Source organism: Carettochelys insculpta, chromosome 16 (assembly GCF_033958435.1).
Source record: "Carettochelys insculpta isolate YL-2023 chromosome 16, ASM3395843v1, whole genome shotgun sequence".
Classification (NCBI taxonomy): domain Eukaryota; kingdom Metazoa; phylum Chordata; order Testudines; family Carettochelyidae; genus Carettochelys; species Carettochelys insculpta.
Window position 1 is genome coordinate 26,154,728 of NC_134152.1, and position 15,536 is coordinate 26,170,263.

The 15,536-nt window shown below is 39.4% G+C and overlaps 1 protein-coding gene across 7 annotated transcripts in view; it reads left to right on the forward strand.

The window, feature by feature from the left end:
- SUN1 (Sad1 and UNC84 domain containing 1) overlaps positions 1-15,536 on the forward strand; it is a 67,543-nt gene that overhangs the window by 45,038 nt on the left and 6,969 nt on the right. For all 7 annotated transcript variants that reach the window (XM_075011074.1, XM_075011077.1, XM_075011078.1 and 4 more), the window contains 6 exons: positions 1,148-1,234; positions 3,830-3,873; positions 5,744-5,882; positions 8,492-8,746; positions 14,174-14,258; positions 14,959-15,074. In XM_075011074.1, the coding sequence (XP_074867175.1) occupies positions 1,148-1,234; positions 3,830-3,873; positions 5,744-5,882; positions 8,492-8,746; positions 14,174-14,258; positions 14,959-15,074 (726 nt within the window). The remainder of the gene's footprint in view (positions 1-1,147; positions 1,235-3,829; positions 3,874-5,743; positions 5,883-8,491; positions 8,747-14,173; positions 14,259-14,958; positions 15,075-15,536) is intronic.

The following is a 15,536-nucleotide window of genomic DNA, read 5'->3' on the forward strand; positions in this document are numbered from 1 at the left end:
TTAGAGAGGTTCAAGCTGTCATTGTCTTTGTGTGAGGAAGGGTGAGAGATGGGGACAGAGCTCTGTTTATCTTGCACTGTCCCACTTTTGTAACAAAAATGGTGGTAAGTATAAAATTACAGCACCAGAAATAATAAAGCAGGCTGTGATTGGATGAAAGCATTTATCTCTTACGTAGAGTCAAATGTTCAGTGTAGGCTGTATGTTTTAAAATGTTTGTACTTTTCATTCTGAATATATATGTGTATAAGGCTTTTGATGCTAGGGACAATATTTACTATAGTATACTACCAATAAAATTCTTTCCTTCAGCTCAGTCTTTTGCTCTGACCCTCTGTTAACATAAAAAGGTGATTTTAGTTTCCAGTACTGCTTAAGTTACTTAGGAATATTAATTTAATTGGTTTTGAATGGGATTTGAGCACCTGAATCAGTGGTTCTCAAAACATTTATCGTTGTGGGCTGCATATATGCAGTTCTTTGTGTTTGTAGGCCACATCCACACAATATACATATCATATGTATTGCTATGAAGATGTCACATGGGTCACGGCTGTGTGCTGACTGGGCTGCAAGTGGCCATTGGGTTGAGAATCACTATCTGAAATCGTCAGAAAAAACTCTCTTCAAACATTTGTCATAGTTAACTTTCAGAAACATTACAAATATGATAGGTTACTAAGTAATAGCCTACAGAAGGCTTCAAACCTTAATCTGACAAACTGTTTTTCCACAAAAGTGGTTTTCATTAGCCCGTATTCCCTTTAATTAATCAGCAGCCCAATTTGGTATTAGGCTGTAGCTTTGATGCTAATAAATATAACTCAAGATTTCTGCTGATAGTGCCCCACCAAATGGCAAGCAGTAAGCAGGTAGTTTTGTCAGCAGTACTGCCCCCTTCTTGTGCTCTCAATCTCACACAGCTATCTCTAAATGGTTAGTCTAATGTAGCACAGCTTGGCATCAAAATCAATTGAATTTAAATGGCTAAAGCATGCTTCCAAAAATATTTAATCTTTGGTTTGTATGCACAGAGTATTTAGCATAATCACAGCATAAAATTAATGGTTTTACTGAAGATCTTAATGGCAGTTTGACTATCTTGTTTTCAGTAAGTAGAGCATTTGGTTTTTTTTCTGTTTTTAAGACTGATTTTCTGGCTTTACACCAAGAACATGAATTGCGCATTCTAGCACTAGAAGATGTTATTGGAAAACTTTCTGCAAAATCTGAGGTACTGAAAGACTTTCCTTCTTGCCTACGTATAATTCACAGTATAGCCTACAAAATAAATGGAGTAAATTTCAGTCAGCTACTGAAATGCTGCTTAGTAAACTTCACAGCATTGATCTGGCACCACTCCAGCTATCAAGTGTAAGTCTGCACTTCCCAAACTTTCATTAAAATTGCCTCCTTTTGTTTTTGAGAGGCTGAAGACAGAAGTTTGTCTGCAGGTGCAGAAAGCTAAAGTTGTTTAAAGTTTTCACGCTTAATGTCACTACCAAAAAAAGCATTTTAAAAAACCCCTCTTAAATGAATTAAGATTTTTAAAACAAACACGTTACTGCATTAGGTTTACAAGAAAAATTGTTTGATCCTACTGCCTTTCACTTTCCCTGGAAAATGAAACTTGGAGGGTAAATCCTACTCTACGGCAGTGTTTTCCCAATTTTATCTGGCAACAGAACTTTCAAACTTGAAAGAATTTTGCAGAATCCCTAATAAGTTTTATATATGGCTTAATCCCTCTTAGCCTCAACCCCACCCCACCACCCCCAGGATTAACCCACCTCAGCCCCAAACCAGCCCTGGGGACTAACCCTTCCATCCAAAGAGGTCTCCAGCCTTACCCGCCTAAACAAACTTAGCCCGAGTTAGCTCCTCTCATTACCTCACCCAACATGACGGACAAACCTACCTTAGCCACTGCTGCTTCTCTGATCTGGTCCCAAGGGCCCGATTTCATTGGCCACCCTATGGCAACGCGAGAGTCCAGTCTCACAGCCAGTGAAAGGCAGAGTCAATGCGGGAAGTGTGGGATCTGTCTGGCTCCCCTTCCAGATAGCCTTGGCTCCCCCTTGCCCTGCTGCCATTGCCTGTGTGCTGGCTACTTTGCAAGTGAGCGGCTCTCTGTGGCTTCCTGCCCTAGCACCATTGAAATAATGGAAATAAATTCAGTTTAACAGATGGATCCCTCCTGCTGCCCTGCCAGCTGTTAAACCAATTAAATTTAGTTCTGCTGTTTTCAGGAGTGGCAGGGCGGAGCTGCAGAGGAGTCAGTAGTGGCAGCATCTGGAACCGCAAATGACTCCTTAGAGCTGCATGCGACTCCAGAGCCACAGGTTGCCAAACCATGGTCATTTTTTCACAGAACCCTTATTTTCACAGGGTTTTCCGTGGAACACCATTTGGGAAACACTACACTAAGGATCTTGTTTTCACAGTAACAATTAGCTTGAGTGCAGTGCAATGAGGGCAAATTCATTTCAGAACAATTCTCTGGAGTTACATAGGATGATTTGGTTATCAGCACAGAATTCCTAGATTAGCAGAGTGATTAAATTAGCTATTGAGGAGTTGTAACATCACCACTGTGTCACTAGCTTGAGCATCAGGATCATGCAAGCTTCCACCAACCCACAGCAGGCCTAGGTGTGGACAGGTTAGGGCTAACACTGAGTTATAACTCAAACTAACCATGCTGTGAAGACAACCTAATATTCTCATAAGTGTAATACATTTATTTAAATTCCACAGCTGTAGACAAATGAGTAAATAAAAGCTAGCATCAATGAGTTTTATTTACATTTTATGAAGATTTTTTATTTTGCATTGTAAAAGCAGTCTGGCCCAGTACAACACATTGCTTTGTAGGGCTAAGGTTTTGCCACAATTATTTTTAGTAAAAGTTATGAAACAGGCAATAAACAAATTCACAGAGCAGGTTATCTTTCCCTAATTTTTACTTAAAAAACAGCTGTGACAAAATGGGGAGATAGGTATGTCTAGTACCCACCCCTAGTGTGATCCTAGAGGCCTCTGTCCTCACTATGGCACCTGTACGTTCCAGCACTACCATCTCAGAGCTGAAGTGGAAAATGTCACAAGGTCTCTGGAAGTCATGATTTCTGTGACTTCTATGACCTCTGTTACCTAATCTTACTTTGTAAAAACAAGTCTATTTGTATTGGCAACAGACTGAATTCTGGTGCTTTGTTTCTGTTGTATGAATGAGAGTTCTGAGATCTCTTGCGTTTTCCTGAAAGTTTCAAACCTAGGATCAGTACTGGTGTCCCAAAATGTGGTGAATGCAGTTTCACCCCCATTGGGAATGGGAACATGTGGCTTTGAAGCTCTTTTGTCTCGTTTATATGCTACCCATTCCAATAATATATGCCGCACTGTAATAAGTGTCATGTAATAAAGGAGAGCTAGGAGAGACCCCAGCATCATCTCGTAGGTTAGCTATGTGGGATCTTTACAGAGTAAGGAAACTTTTAGGCCCCTGCCTACTTTAAATCGAAATCCAGGAACTTATCTCTGACCTCTTGCATGGAAGATTGTGCCAATGAACTGGGCCCCTGCATTTTTAACAAAGTTCTATTGAGCTGTATTTGCTGTCCTCTTTTTCTCTGCTGTTTTATGATGGTGCTTTCCATCAGAGTCAGGCCAATAAAGCAGGTAATTTGGCACAGTATGGTTTATGCAAATGGATATATAGAAACATTAAACTTACTTGTTTAGAAATTTAATGGGTGTGGCCCAACCATATTTGCAATCTTAAAGTTAAAGAATACACTTTTTAAAACCAATTTTTCATATCTATCAGGGCATCCAGAAGGAATTTGAACTAACTCAGACAAGAATAGTGAGGTATGACTACTGTCTATGTCTAATATGTTGCATTTTGAATCCTGATACTAATTGATGGTGGTAGGAATCGTTCACTGAAGTACAATGGTAACTATCCTTTTCTAATGCCTGTTGTGTGTCAGTTCAATGGTTTTTAAAGTTTTGTTGAAGTGTTTGTCAGCATGTGTTACCTTTTTATACTGTGTTTTAGCAAAGATTCTAGACATCAGTGCAAGAAGGCCATCTCTGAATTCTGAATAGTCCTATATCCTGCCCTTAGTATCAGACTATTATTTAAGCTCCTTATTTCTTTAGAAGTGTAGGAGGCATAAATTCTCTATGACTGAGAGGCTGAGTAGGACTGGCCAGAAAAAAGTAAGAATTGTATTTGGCAGAAAAAAAAAAAAATTAGATTTTGGCATATGGCTTCATTCTGCATTGGGGCAACTACAAAGCATTCAGGGAAAAAAAATGAGATCCTGACCATTGTCTCCAAAATCCCACCTGTTAGAGCTTTCCCCCATATATGAATAATACCAAGGCAAAGGGAGACTGATTATAAAGCAGTGGTTTGGACGCTTACATGTGTTATGGGAATCCCTGTGCAAGTTCCTGTTCTGAATCAGGAAGAACAGGGATTTGAAGCTGAGGATCCAACATTGTAAACGAGTGCCAAAACTACTGGGCTACAGACTAATCTGGGGTGGTGGCCTCTCCATTTTTCACTAACATTTCCATCCTAGATCTGAGAAGTTTTTCTTGGCAAAGAATTTGTCAAAATGAACATATTTCCACACACACAACCTCCAGTTTTCAGTAACAGGTGTTTCCCAACAAACATCTTAACAAAAAGAATTCCTGACAGCTCCCAAAATTGAAGATTTTTGGAAATTTTTCAGAGACCACTTACAAAGTGTTAAGCAGTGTATTTAACAAAAATGGGCTTAGAAATAGGTTCTGATTCTAAGAGACTGATGCGGATTCATTATATGTATAAATTTAATTGCATCTACATTGTTTGACAGTTATCTTTATTTCTGATTTTTGGATCACATGCTACCAGGACAGAGCATCATTCTTCTCCAAAGCACAAGTATTTGAAAATAAATAGTATTCTATAACTGAATGTGCATCACTTTAAATAAGAATTCAACCAATGAAATAGCTTTAGAAGGATATAGTTGATCTATTTCCCTTATATAATTCTCATTGATCTAGTTTTGTCACATTTGCGTTGTTTTGAATTGCATCTTGGAGACCTGACCTAGTCGTATCCATAATTTAGACCCTGAGTTTGAGTTCCAATAACTAGTTTAAAATACTTTAGACTCCACAAGAATACAGTAAAAGCATTATCCAGCCTTAGGATAAATGGCGCTGGCGCTGGAGCTGGGGCTGGCTGCAGTGCCAGGGTGGGCCTGCTGCCTGGCCATGGGGCCAGCTCCAATAACCAGCACATTTGATTATCCAGCCCTCCCCACCCTCAGCCCCATTCTCCAGTACTGCTGGATAATAAAGCTTATAGTGTATTACATGGCAAAATCACGTAAAAAGGCATCAACTCTCATTCTATAAAAACGTTACGGAATCCCACAAACCTATGTCCTAATATTTCATCGTCGACTAAGTAAAATCCTACAGGTATTTAATTCTAAATTGTATTAACATTTCAGCATATACTGATTTAAAACAGATTTTAGGATGACTATCTTAAGTAGAGATATTAATTTGAAAGGACATGCATTGTTAGGATCACAAATTCTATTTTAGGTTTTACCATGATGTTGTTTGTATGTTAGACAAATATCTTAACAAATATTTGATTTAATTTTAAGTTGCGTTATTTATTCTGACCTCCTTGCTCTTAAATTATGACTTTTGGGCTTACCAGTGAAACTGATGAACAAAATCAGCACCTTTTATCCAAGATTAAGCAACTAGAACTAGATTTGGTTCATGTGAAGTCAGAACTGTTACCTCCACAAGTCCTGAAGACCAAGTGTGAGAAAATAGATACAATTCATGAAAAAGTAAGTTCTACAGTTCCTCACTATGAAACTTGCATTTGTCCATTATGCAATTTTGAATAGAGTCTCCACAGAAAATACACTGTACTCACATCTGTTTGATTACATTGAATAAAATACTTTCAGGCAACAACATTATGCTAATTTTGAGACAGTAATGTTTTCTGAAGTAGCAAGTGCTAAACTTATTAGACATTTCCACATAACAAGGGATACATTTAAAACATAAATGGAATTAGACACACAGAGTAAATATATTAGCGATTTTGTGTATAGCTTATACTAGTAACTGGCATGTTTATCTGGTGTGTCCAGCTAATTTGTACACATTATAGAAACGCAATAAAACACTGTTGTAAAGCAGTAACATTAACTGCCATCAGCTCAAGTAATGTACAGATATAGTAAGTACCTCTTTCTTCATTTGTAGAGTTAAATTTGTAATTGTAAATTGGAACAACATGGAGGAGGGCGGGTTTCCAAAGAGGATGGAGCTAGGCTGTTGGCATTGGTGGCAGATGTGACAGAATAAGAAGAAGTGGTCTTGAGTTGCAGTGGGGGAGGCCTAGGTTGGATATTGGGGCAGCGGAAGGAGCTGTTTCACGAGATGGGTGGGATTACCTAGGGAGGAGGTGGAATTTTCACCCTCAGAGGTTTTTAAGGCCAGGCTCGACAAACGCCCTGGCTGGGATGGTTTAATTGGCGTTGGTCCTGGTTTGAGTAGGGGGTTGGACTGGATCTCCTGAGATCTTTTCCAACTGTAACCTTCTACGATTCTATGGAAGAACTGCTATAAGGGTGTAATGTTAGTTTGTGATGTCTATTCTATAGTTGTTGAAAGGTGATTAAATACTTTTTTGGTTGCATTCAAGCACATGACATCCCACATCAGAATCTAGGCTCCTATTTGATTGTGGAGGTCATATCAAAATAAATGATGTAGCATTAGAAGTGTTAACTCATATGGCTGGTTAACTGTGAGTAGGCCCTGTGACAGAAAGGGCAAAGGGACAGTCACTCCCATGCCCAGTATTTCAAAGGGGCCCACAACTCCAGCCACCACTGCTGCCAGAGCTCTGGGCCCCTTTGAATTGCTACAGCAGCACTACTGTGTGCAGCTGTGGGGAGGGTGGGGTGGCACCATTGTCTGGCCAATGCTGAGGGCCAAATTTACTTGGCCCTGCCCCTTTCAGGGCATGAAGCCAGGGCCCGTTATGGCTGTCTGTGTGATATGAAATTGGAGGATGTGTGGTTAATGCAGCTGAGAATCTACACTTGGGACGTATTCATCAGTCTTCATGCCTATTCTTTCTGAGGACAAGCTCTGTAATAAAGAGAAAACATTTCAACCTTGTTGCATGTAATTTGCTCTTCCTTTTTCTTGGCTTTCATGATGCTTCCTTTGAGAAATCATGTCAGCCGGCATGAAAGATCATAAATTTGTGTCTGAGCCCTGAAGGTGTAAATTGCCCATCATTTGACTGCAATTTGTAAGGCATTTATTTCACACCCAGGTCAAGTGACCAATTTGATTCTTCTTAGCTTTCAGTTTTTGAGCAATCTGGATTTCATACAGATTTGTAGACTTTTTTTTCTCTTATGATTAAGCAGCTTTATCAACAAAATATAACCTACAACACAACTTGTCTCCTGGTTCAATGCACAGTTTTTGAAATATTCACTTGCGGTAGCTTAACCTGACTTTCTTTTCTTAAGATTTTAAAAAGGAAGATGGGAATTCTTTATTCACTGACTTCCATAATTTCTCCAGTTCAGAGTTATTTTTTTATTCACAATATTTTTACTTCAGTCTTCAACCCGTTTTCTAAATTATTCTATTCAGATTAAGGACCTTCTTCATTTGTATTTTACACTCTGAATTCCAGAGAGGAGCAGTAGGTGTGGTATTCAGTTTTTAGTGAAGTACATGAAGCTGATAGTATATGTTGAGCAGACAGGGCTGATTATATGGCACTATTTTCTCCGTGCTGCTTGATCTTTTTATGATTCTGCATGTAAATAAATTACCTCTTGTACTCTTTGTAATTTTAGGTAATTTTCAATTACTCATTTTGATATGCTATTCTCTGTGTAGCCTAATTTGTCTGCTGATTTCTTTTGTGAAAAGAATGTATTTCACATATTCTCTGGCTCTGTATTTACACAGCCTCTGAATAGCTTCTTGAGGTCCTCAGTAACTCCATCTGTTTATTGGGATTAAAATAAATTTAGTGATGATGTGGACTATTTTTTGCCAATTTAATCTTTGAGATCACCATATCGTAGGTACTTGCAATACTGAATAATGTGAGGTGCACTCAAGAAACTGACACTGATAGAACAAAAAAAGGGGTCTTATAGACTCTTTTCAGGTTCATTCCACCAGTTGTTCCAAAGGGTCCATCTCCAGTGTTACAAGATTCCTCTCCTACCCACTTCTCAAAGGCATGCTGTACCAATGGAGGAGTTTTTACTGAGGTGCTTTATAATTCAAGGATTTTAAGCCTAGTGGTTACACAACTGTTCATTTATTACTTCAGATAATTTGAGGATTAAATTATTTTGAAAGCATATCCAAACAGTAACTTTAACCTGTTGATGGATTTTAATAGGTAGATGCCCAGGTCAAAGAATCTGTCAAACTTATGTTTTTTGGTGACCAACAAGAAGAATTTTCTGAATCACTACTCCAATGGCTAACATCCAAATTTGTGAGCAAGAGTGACCTGCAGGTTTTGTTGCGAGATCTAGAGCTACAAATCCTGAAGAATATTACTCTCCATATGTCTGTTACAAACCAAAAGCCAACTTCTGAAGTAGTAACAAGTGCAGTAAATAATGCAGGGATTTCTGGCATCACAGAAGCGGTAAGCATTCTAAAAGAAATGTTTAAGTTTCACTCATAAATTTATAGCTATAGTTACATAGGATAAAACTTGTTTTAGATTTTATTACAGTATGTAGTTTGTTGTGCCTAAATAGAACAATTTAATTTAATTTGATTCAAACAATAAGTTTGAGAGTTTAGAAGTTATTGGCAGTGAAGAAAAATTATGTAAAATGTACAGAATTTGTACCTTGGATAATATCTAAAGGACTGTCAAGATTTTGTTTTGCTTTTCTATTGGTTCAGAAACAGTTTAAATAAGCTCTTATAAATATTGATTATGGACAGTACTGTGGCTACATTTACACAAGATAGTTTTGCTTTGTTGACAAAGCTCGCAGAGCATCTACACTCAAACCCTGTACTTCTGCCGACAGTGTTCTGCCTCTCTGCAATGAGGAATGATGCCTTTGCCCTGTTTGCTGACCTTCCAGCTGGCCATTCTGTTGAGAGAGCAGCCAGGGAGTCTAACTGCTCTCTATCGACAGAGCAGATTGCACTTGCAATCCACTTTTGTATGTGGATGTGGTCTGTTAACAGACGTTCTGCTGGAAGATCTCTTCCGACAGCAACTTCTGTTGACAGATCACTGTAGTGTAGACGTAGCCTCTGGGTACACAGTTGGCCAAAAATATCTTCTTCTTTATCTCTTTTTGTGGTGGTACAAATTAGGCCTGTCTTACAGCACAGAGTTAGACTGATATAAGTCACGAAGCAATTGCACAAGTGTCTACACTTAAATTTTTCCTCCAACTGATGTAATTACCCTGTTAAAGTGATGGCATAAATCCACATCTATGAATGGCATTGAGCCACGATTGACCTACTGAGATAGATGCAGTGCAAGTACAGACATTGAATGACATATGTCGGTCCTGACAGTACTCTTAACAGTTGTCTCTCAATGCCTAATAGTGACACATTCGGCCGCACAGTGAACTTCACATCCACAAGGTCACAGAGACTGGAAGCGATCATCCCACTTAAAATACCCTGACACTATTTTTGAAATGTCTTTTCTTGGTTGCCTAGCTTGGTGAGCACATCTAGCAGTTCTCCTGTATTGTGTGTAACTGACCGACTAATCATTCTAGCTCTGTGTACTAGACATGCTCCTGCATACAGTACACAAGAGAAACTGGATCTTCTGGTCTGGTGAAAAGAAGAGAACATGCAAACACAGCTACCAACCAGCCATAGAAACCTCGACATCTGTGAAATAATTGCGTGGGGATTGTGGGCAACTGTGTATGACAGCAATCAGGAGTGCCACGTGGAAGTGAAGAAACTGCACCAGGCATACCACAAGGCTGAAAAGGCTAACGTTTAATCTGGTGTTGAGCTGCGGATGCTCTGCTGCTATGCTTGGCAGAGTTCTCACCGGCACCCTGCAGACAACCACAGATATACCTCCAAAGGAGCCTGAGACAGACACTTGCTGTGAACAATGAGGAGGAGAGGGGAGACACTACAGGGTCTCAGTCCAGCTTTGCCACGAAGCCAACATTTATTCGAGACTCCACTGCTGTATGACCAGTCCCATCAGCCAACCACCAGTGAACCTGTGAAGGGAAAGTGCCTTGGGTAAGTGTGTACATGAATTGTTCTTTACAGTGTTTAAACTTAACGGTGAACATCAGGCCAGCCCCGAGTACGTAAGACATAGGTATAGTGTGTATCACTGTCATTATTTGATTCTTATGAGAAGAGGTATCAATACAACAAACAGAGGTTGAGTTGGTGTCTGCATTTCACTTCACTGTTGGGTTAGGTGGGGTAGGAGGAAAGATGGAGCAGTTTATGTACATAGCAATGCCCCTTGTATCCTCCTGAGAGATCTCAATGACACTTTCATGGACATAGTCTGCAGTTATCCCACAAAGGCTCCTTGGAATGGCTGACTCTTTTTTATTCCTCCATGATAGGACACTTACCACACAACTCTTCGAGGAGTTCTGCTGGCACAGTTGCATTAAACAAGTTAGTGATAAGTGAACCTATGTGGCTTTGGAATGCCAGCTGCAGCTGTGCTCTCTAGGTCTTTGTTGCACTCAGAAGTGAGATCATCTAAAACCACTACTGCCTGTTGAAAACAGTGCCAATGTTTAGCGTGGTTGTTCTAAACTCATATCCATTGAGAAACAGATTAAAATTTTTGTTTCATGCAATCAAAAAATATTTGTGCCTGCCTCCCCCGCACTTCTTTTGCCCCCGGTGAGCCATATGCACCATGAGGCTGGCAATCTGTACTGTGCAGAGGTTCTATGAAGCTGAAATGTCGTAAGCATGTCTTTAAAAAATTAATGGGAATAAAGGAAGGGCATTTTGAAACTTGTAACTTTCTATTGTAACTGTACATCTGATGATGCATATGTTTATTTCATCTGTAGCTGCTGCCACTGTGGCCCCATCCACACCATTAGAACTCTCAGGAGGAGAAGAAAGAAGAGGGCTAATGAGATCCTGAAAGCCAGTGTTACATCAGACAGCAAACAAAATGCCTGCCTAGTCAAAATGCAGCTGGCATGGAGAGGGACAGAGAGGACTGAAGAAAATGGAGAAAGACTCAATCCCAGAGGGAAAAGGAAAGAGCTTCTCAGGCAGCAAACACAAATGCTGCAGACTCTGGCTGGCCTACAAATTCAGTAATCACCAGCTCATCACTCTTTACAGTCTCTGGAAAGCTGCATGGTAACAGCTTTGTGTACACCTCAACATTCCACGTGGCATCTTGGGCCCCATCCATACTGCTACCACTCCAAGCCAGTGGACAGTATGGAAAACTACAGTTTTTCATATACGCTGTCCTGAGAGAGGCATATTTGCTTTGTGTATAATCAGAGCAGACCATATTTGTGCACTGAAATGGACTGAAATGTTTGTTGCCTTTCTAATTTTAAAATTTTGCCCATTAATATATGTAAGAAGTTTGTGTTGCATTGTCCTTTATGTGCAAGTAGGTTATTTTGCACCATTTTTGTCACTCAATGCATTATATGTATGTTTAAATAAACGCAGTTCGCAACTCCCACTGCAAAAAGTGTGCTGGTACTCAAGCACACAGTATGTATAAGTTGATGGCGCCACAGAATTCATAGGTTCACCAGAATACCTAGTCATAGGTGTAAATCTACAGCACAAAGCATGTAATTCATAAGTCCACTAAAATAGAATATCTATGAATGTACCCTAACATTATACATTCCTAACCACCCCTACTGATTCAGGGATTCAGCACATTAACATGACTGGCCATTAAAGTGTTCTTTCACTGTTTTCCAAAACCCCATAGCTCCACGTTATACTTGTGTGCCCTCTGGTCAGCAGCTTTTTTCCTTTGCCTCAGAGATGTTACACATGGCATAAGCAAGCAGCTGGAACTATTGGGATAACTTTCTCACTGAAAATCAGTATTGGGAGTAAACGCACTAGTGTTCCTTCAATCTACCAAACGCACATTCAGCTTTCCTGTTTGTGGTGAGCTGGCAGTTAAATATTTCCTCCATGTTGTGCTGTTTTTTCAAGAATCATAGGAATTAAGAGTTAGGCAAGGTTCTCTGCTATTCTGTTGCCATTTCATTATTGACAATGGTAACCTTTTTGGTTGGAAAAGAATAATGGTTTTTAATTTCCTGAATAGGCCTGTGTGTTTTAAAGCTGTGAATACCTTCCCCAACTAGCCCCATTGGTACCAATGGCACATCCCTGTGGATTTATCAACACTTTCATAGCCATAAAAAAGTAGCCTTTTCTGTTGATGTATTTTGTGGCAAGGTGGACTGGTCCCAAAGTAGGGATGTGCATGCCAACTATCACATACAGATTTGTAGAGTTTTTTTTCTCTTATGATGCTATAAGGGTGTAATGTTAGTTTGTGATGTCTCTTCTATAGCTGTTATAGTTATCACCCCACTGCAGTTGCGAACACCACTATGGCAAATCCATCTTTTGTCCTGTACATGGCTGAGTCAGTCCTGCATAGCAGGACACAATTAATGACCCCCCACTACAGATTTTCTCGCTCCAAAACTATTTCCCACTGATCAGTAAAAATCTACCATTGCTAGCCTCCAGGTGTGAGACCCATTCACTTCTGAATTCTCAGTGCAGCTCATACTCTGGTGCCCCTGCACTGCCAGGCAGAGCCAGTCTTGGCGCACAGATCCACACGTGACCTCTCATATAGATAGATGTCTACCAGGGATGGTTTAGACTGTACTTAGTCCTGCCCTTAGGGCAGGGGGCTGGACTCGATCGCCTCTCGAGGTCCCTTCCAGTCCTAGAATTCTATGATTTTGAAAGTTCTGCAGCTACTGCATTTCCTCCTAAGCCTGCATTAATCGTCTCATCAATCAGTGCTCATTTTTGGGACCGAGAAGGAGCACTCCGTTTTCTGCAGCTGCTCCGTGTCCACCACCACCATCCTTAAATTGTTTTTTATTATGTCCCTTAAAACACTAAGATGAAATCATCATATCTTCATGTGTTGTAGTTTTTCATGTATGTCTGCAGATACTGACAGACCTTTATTCCTGTGTGTGCATGATTCATAAGGACTGTGCAGGTTCCTTTCATTTGTCAGAGGTGGCAGATGCAGAAAAGGGCAGTGTGGGTTTGTGGGGTTCTTAAAAGCACAAAAATTAGGGGATATGGGTAGTGGTATAGGATGGAGAAAGTAGGGATTTGATCACTAGCTCCCAAAGGATACTGCATGATTCATTCCTACACCACAGCACACTGCAAACATTTCCCAAAAAAAGATTTTAGCTACATGGCAGCATGTTTGGCATTACCTGTGGTGCACTCTGAATGGACGCAAGCTCTCCTGAGTACATGCAGAATAAACATAAGCAACCAAGTATGCACAAGCAGTTTAACTGTACTAACACTGGCAACTGTATGTTGCTGTAACTTGCATCAACCAGAGTCTATAAACCATGGCCTTATGCATCAGCCTCTAGTTGACTGTTAAGTAATTGCGATAGACTTGCTAGTTTTGTTATTTAGAAACGCAGGTATTCCTTTTCCTAAATAAGTAGCCGTATTGCATGCATTAAAGAAATGTAATGGAAATTGTGTTTCCCTGTATGGTCTGTAATGCCTGCCAAACTATCCTTTCCTGGAAGCAGAGGAATACTCAAAATATAAAATATGACCTAATGGGGAGAAGAAAGAGACTTACAGAAACACCATTCAGAGTAACCTAATGTCATGGTCATAGTCTACCTCTCATCAAAAAGTGACTAATGTATCATAAAGATACTAGGCTCCAAAGATTCTGTGATATAGTGTAATTTTATTAAAAGTTTGTATGCCATCTTAGTTAATGAAGATTATTGAATGCATGTATCTCTAATACAAAGCCTGTTTTCTTTTTTCCACATTATCTCTCTTCCCTTATCTGTAGCAAGCACGCATTATTGTAAATAATGCATTGAAACTCTATTCTCAAGACAAGACTGGTATGGTGGACTTTGCTTTAGAATCTGGAGGTAAATATAACAGAAGAGCTATAAACAGATCAATCTGCTATTTGCAGCAATGTAATTTGAGTTGCCAGTTTTTACAGTAATTCAAAAATTTATTTCAGCGTGACAAACAGTAAGGATATTATACATCTTATATTATTTTGTTTAGTTGGACGCTTAACATATATGTTAACAGTATGCCCCAGAAGAGTGCAAACACACTTAATTCTGAACTTCTGGTTCCACCGTGGAAGCACACTGATATATTTAAAGTAAGGCAGTACAGCACAAGTTTGAAGAAGCTCTTTAAAAGAGAGTGCCAACGGATAGTTGAGTGAGAATAGCTATTTTATTGAGGTGAGGATGTATGTAATATATGGACACAGATATAGTGAAAAAGTACCAACCTGTTCAGTTTTTTTTAAACCTCTTTTTCAAAAACACATTTTCATTTCAAACTGAAAATAATACTTCCTGAGAAACATGCTACTATTTGAAAAGCTTCCTTAATGAAAAACTATGTAATCTGGAGACAGGATGCTCACATTAAAATAGCAATGCTTAAGGGAAAGTTACTAGAATTTGACAATATTTAGCTATTTGTTTGAAAAAAAAATTGTGTGTTTAATTTGGAACAGTACCTTACTGAAAGCAAGGCTAGTTACTGGCTGAAAAATGAAGCACTTCATTGTTTAAGTTTGAACCTGACTTTTTTCTTTTTGAGGTGGCAGCATTCTGAGTACTCGCTGTTCTGAGACCTACGAGACCAAAACAGCACTAATTAGTCTCTTTGGAATTCCTTTGTGGTATTTCTCACAGTCTCCCAGAGTGGTAATCCAGGTAATTAAAAGCAGAATATACATAAAATCCTATTATTTATTTCTATTTCTGAAGCACCAAATCTTGGACTAGGACCCTATTGTGCTAGGAAAGTTGTGTTTTAAAGCTACATTGTCAAGAATTTTTCTTGAAGCCAAAAATGCACTCAGAACTTCCATTTTTGCTGAAAAAGGAACCCTGTGCACCAAGCCTGCACAAGGCCTAGCCTCCATTTAAATCATATTTAAGCCCAACTTGGTGGATTTAAATGGGATTAAAGAGGTATGTAGACCTTGTCCAAGGAAAATTCACCCTAAAATGAGAGAAGTAAGAACAGGCCAGCACTCTTAAATGTCACTAGTGGTTAAGGATGCCTCAATTTTAAGTTGTGTAGCTTGAAACATCTAAAAGACAGTCTGGTTTTCAGAATATCTGGGCGTGTAGCCTGCAAAATGGATAGCTCTTTATAGAGAATCAATTTCA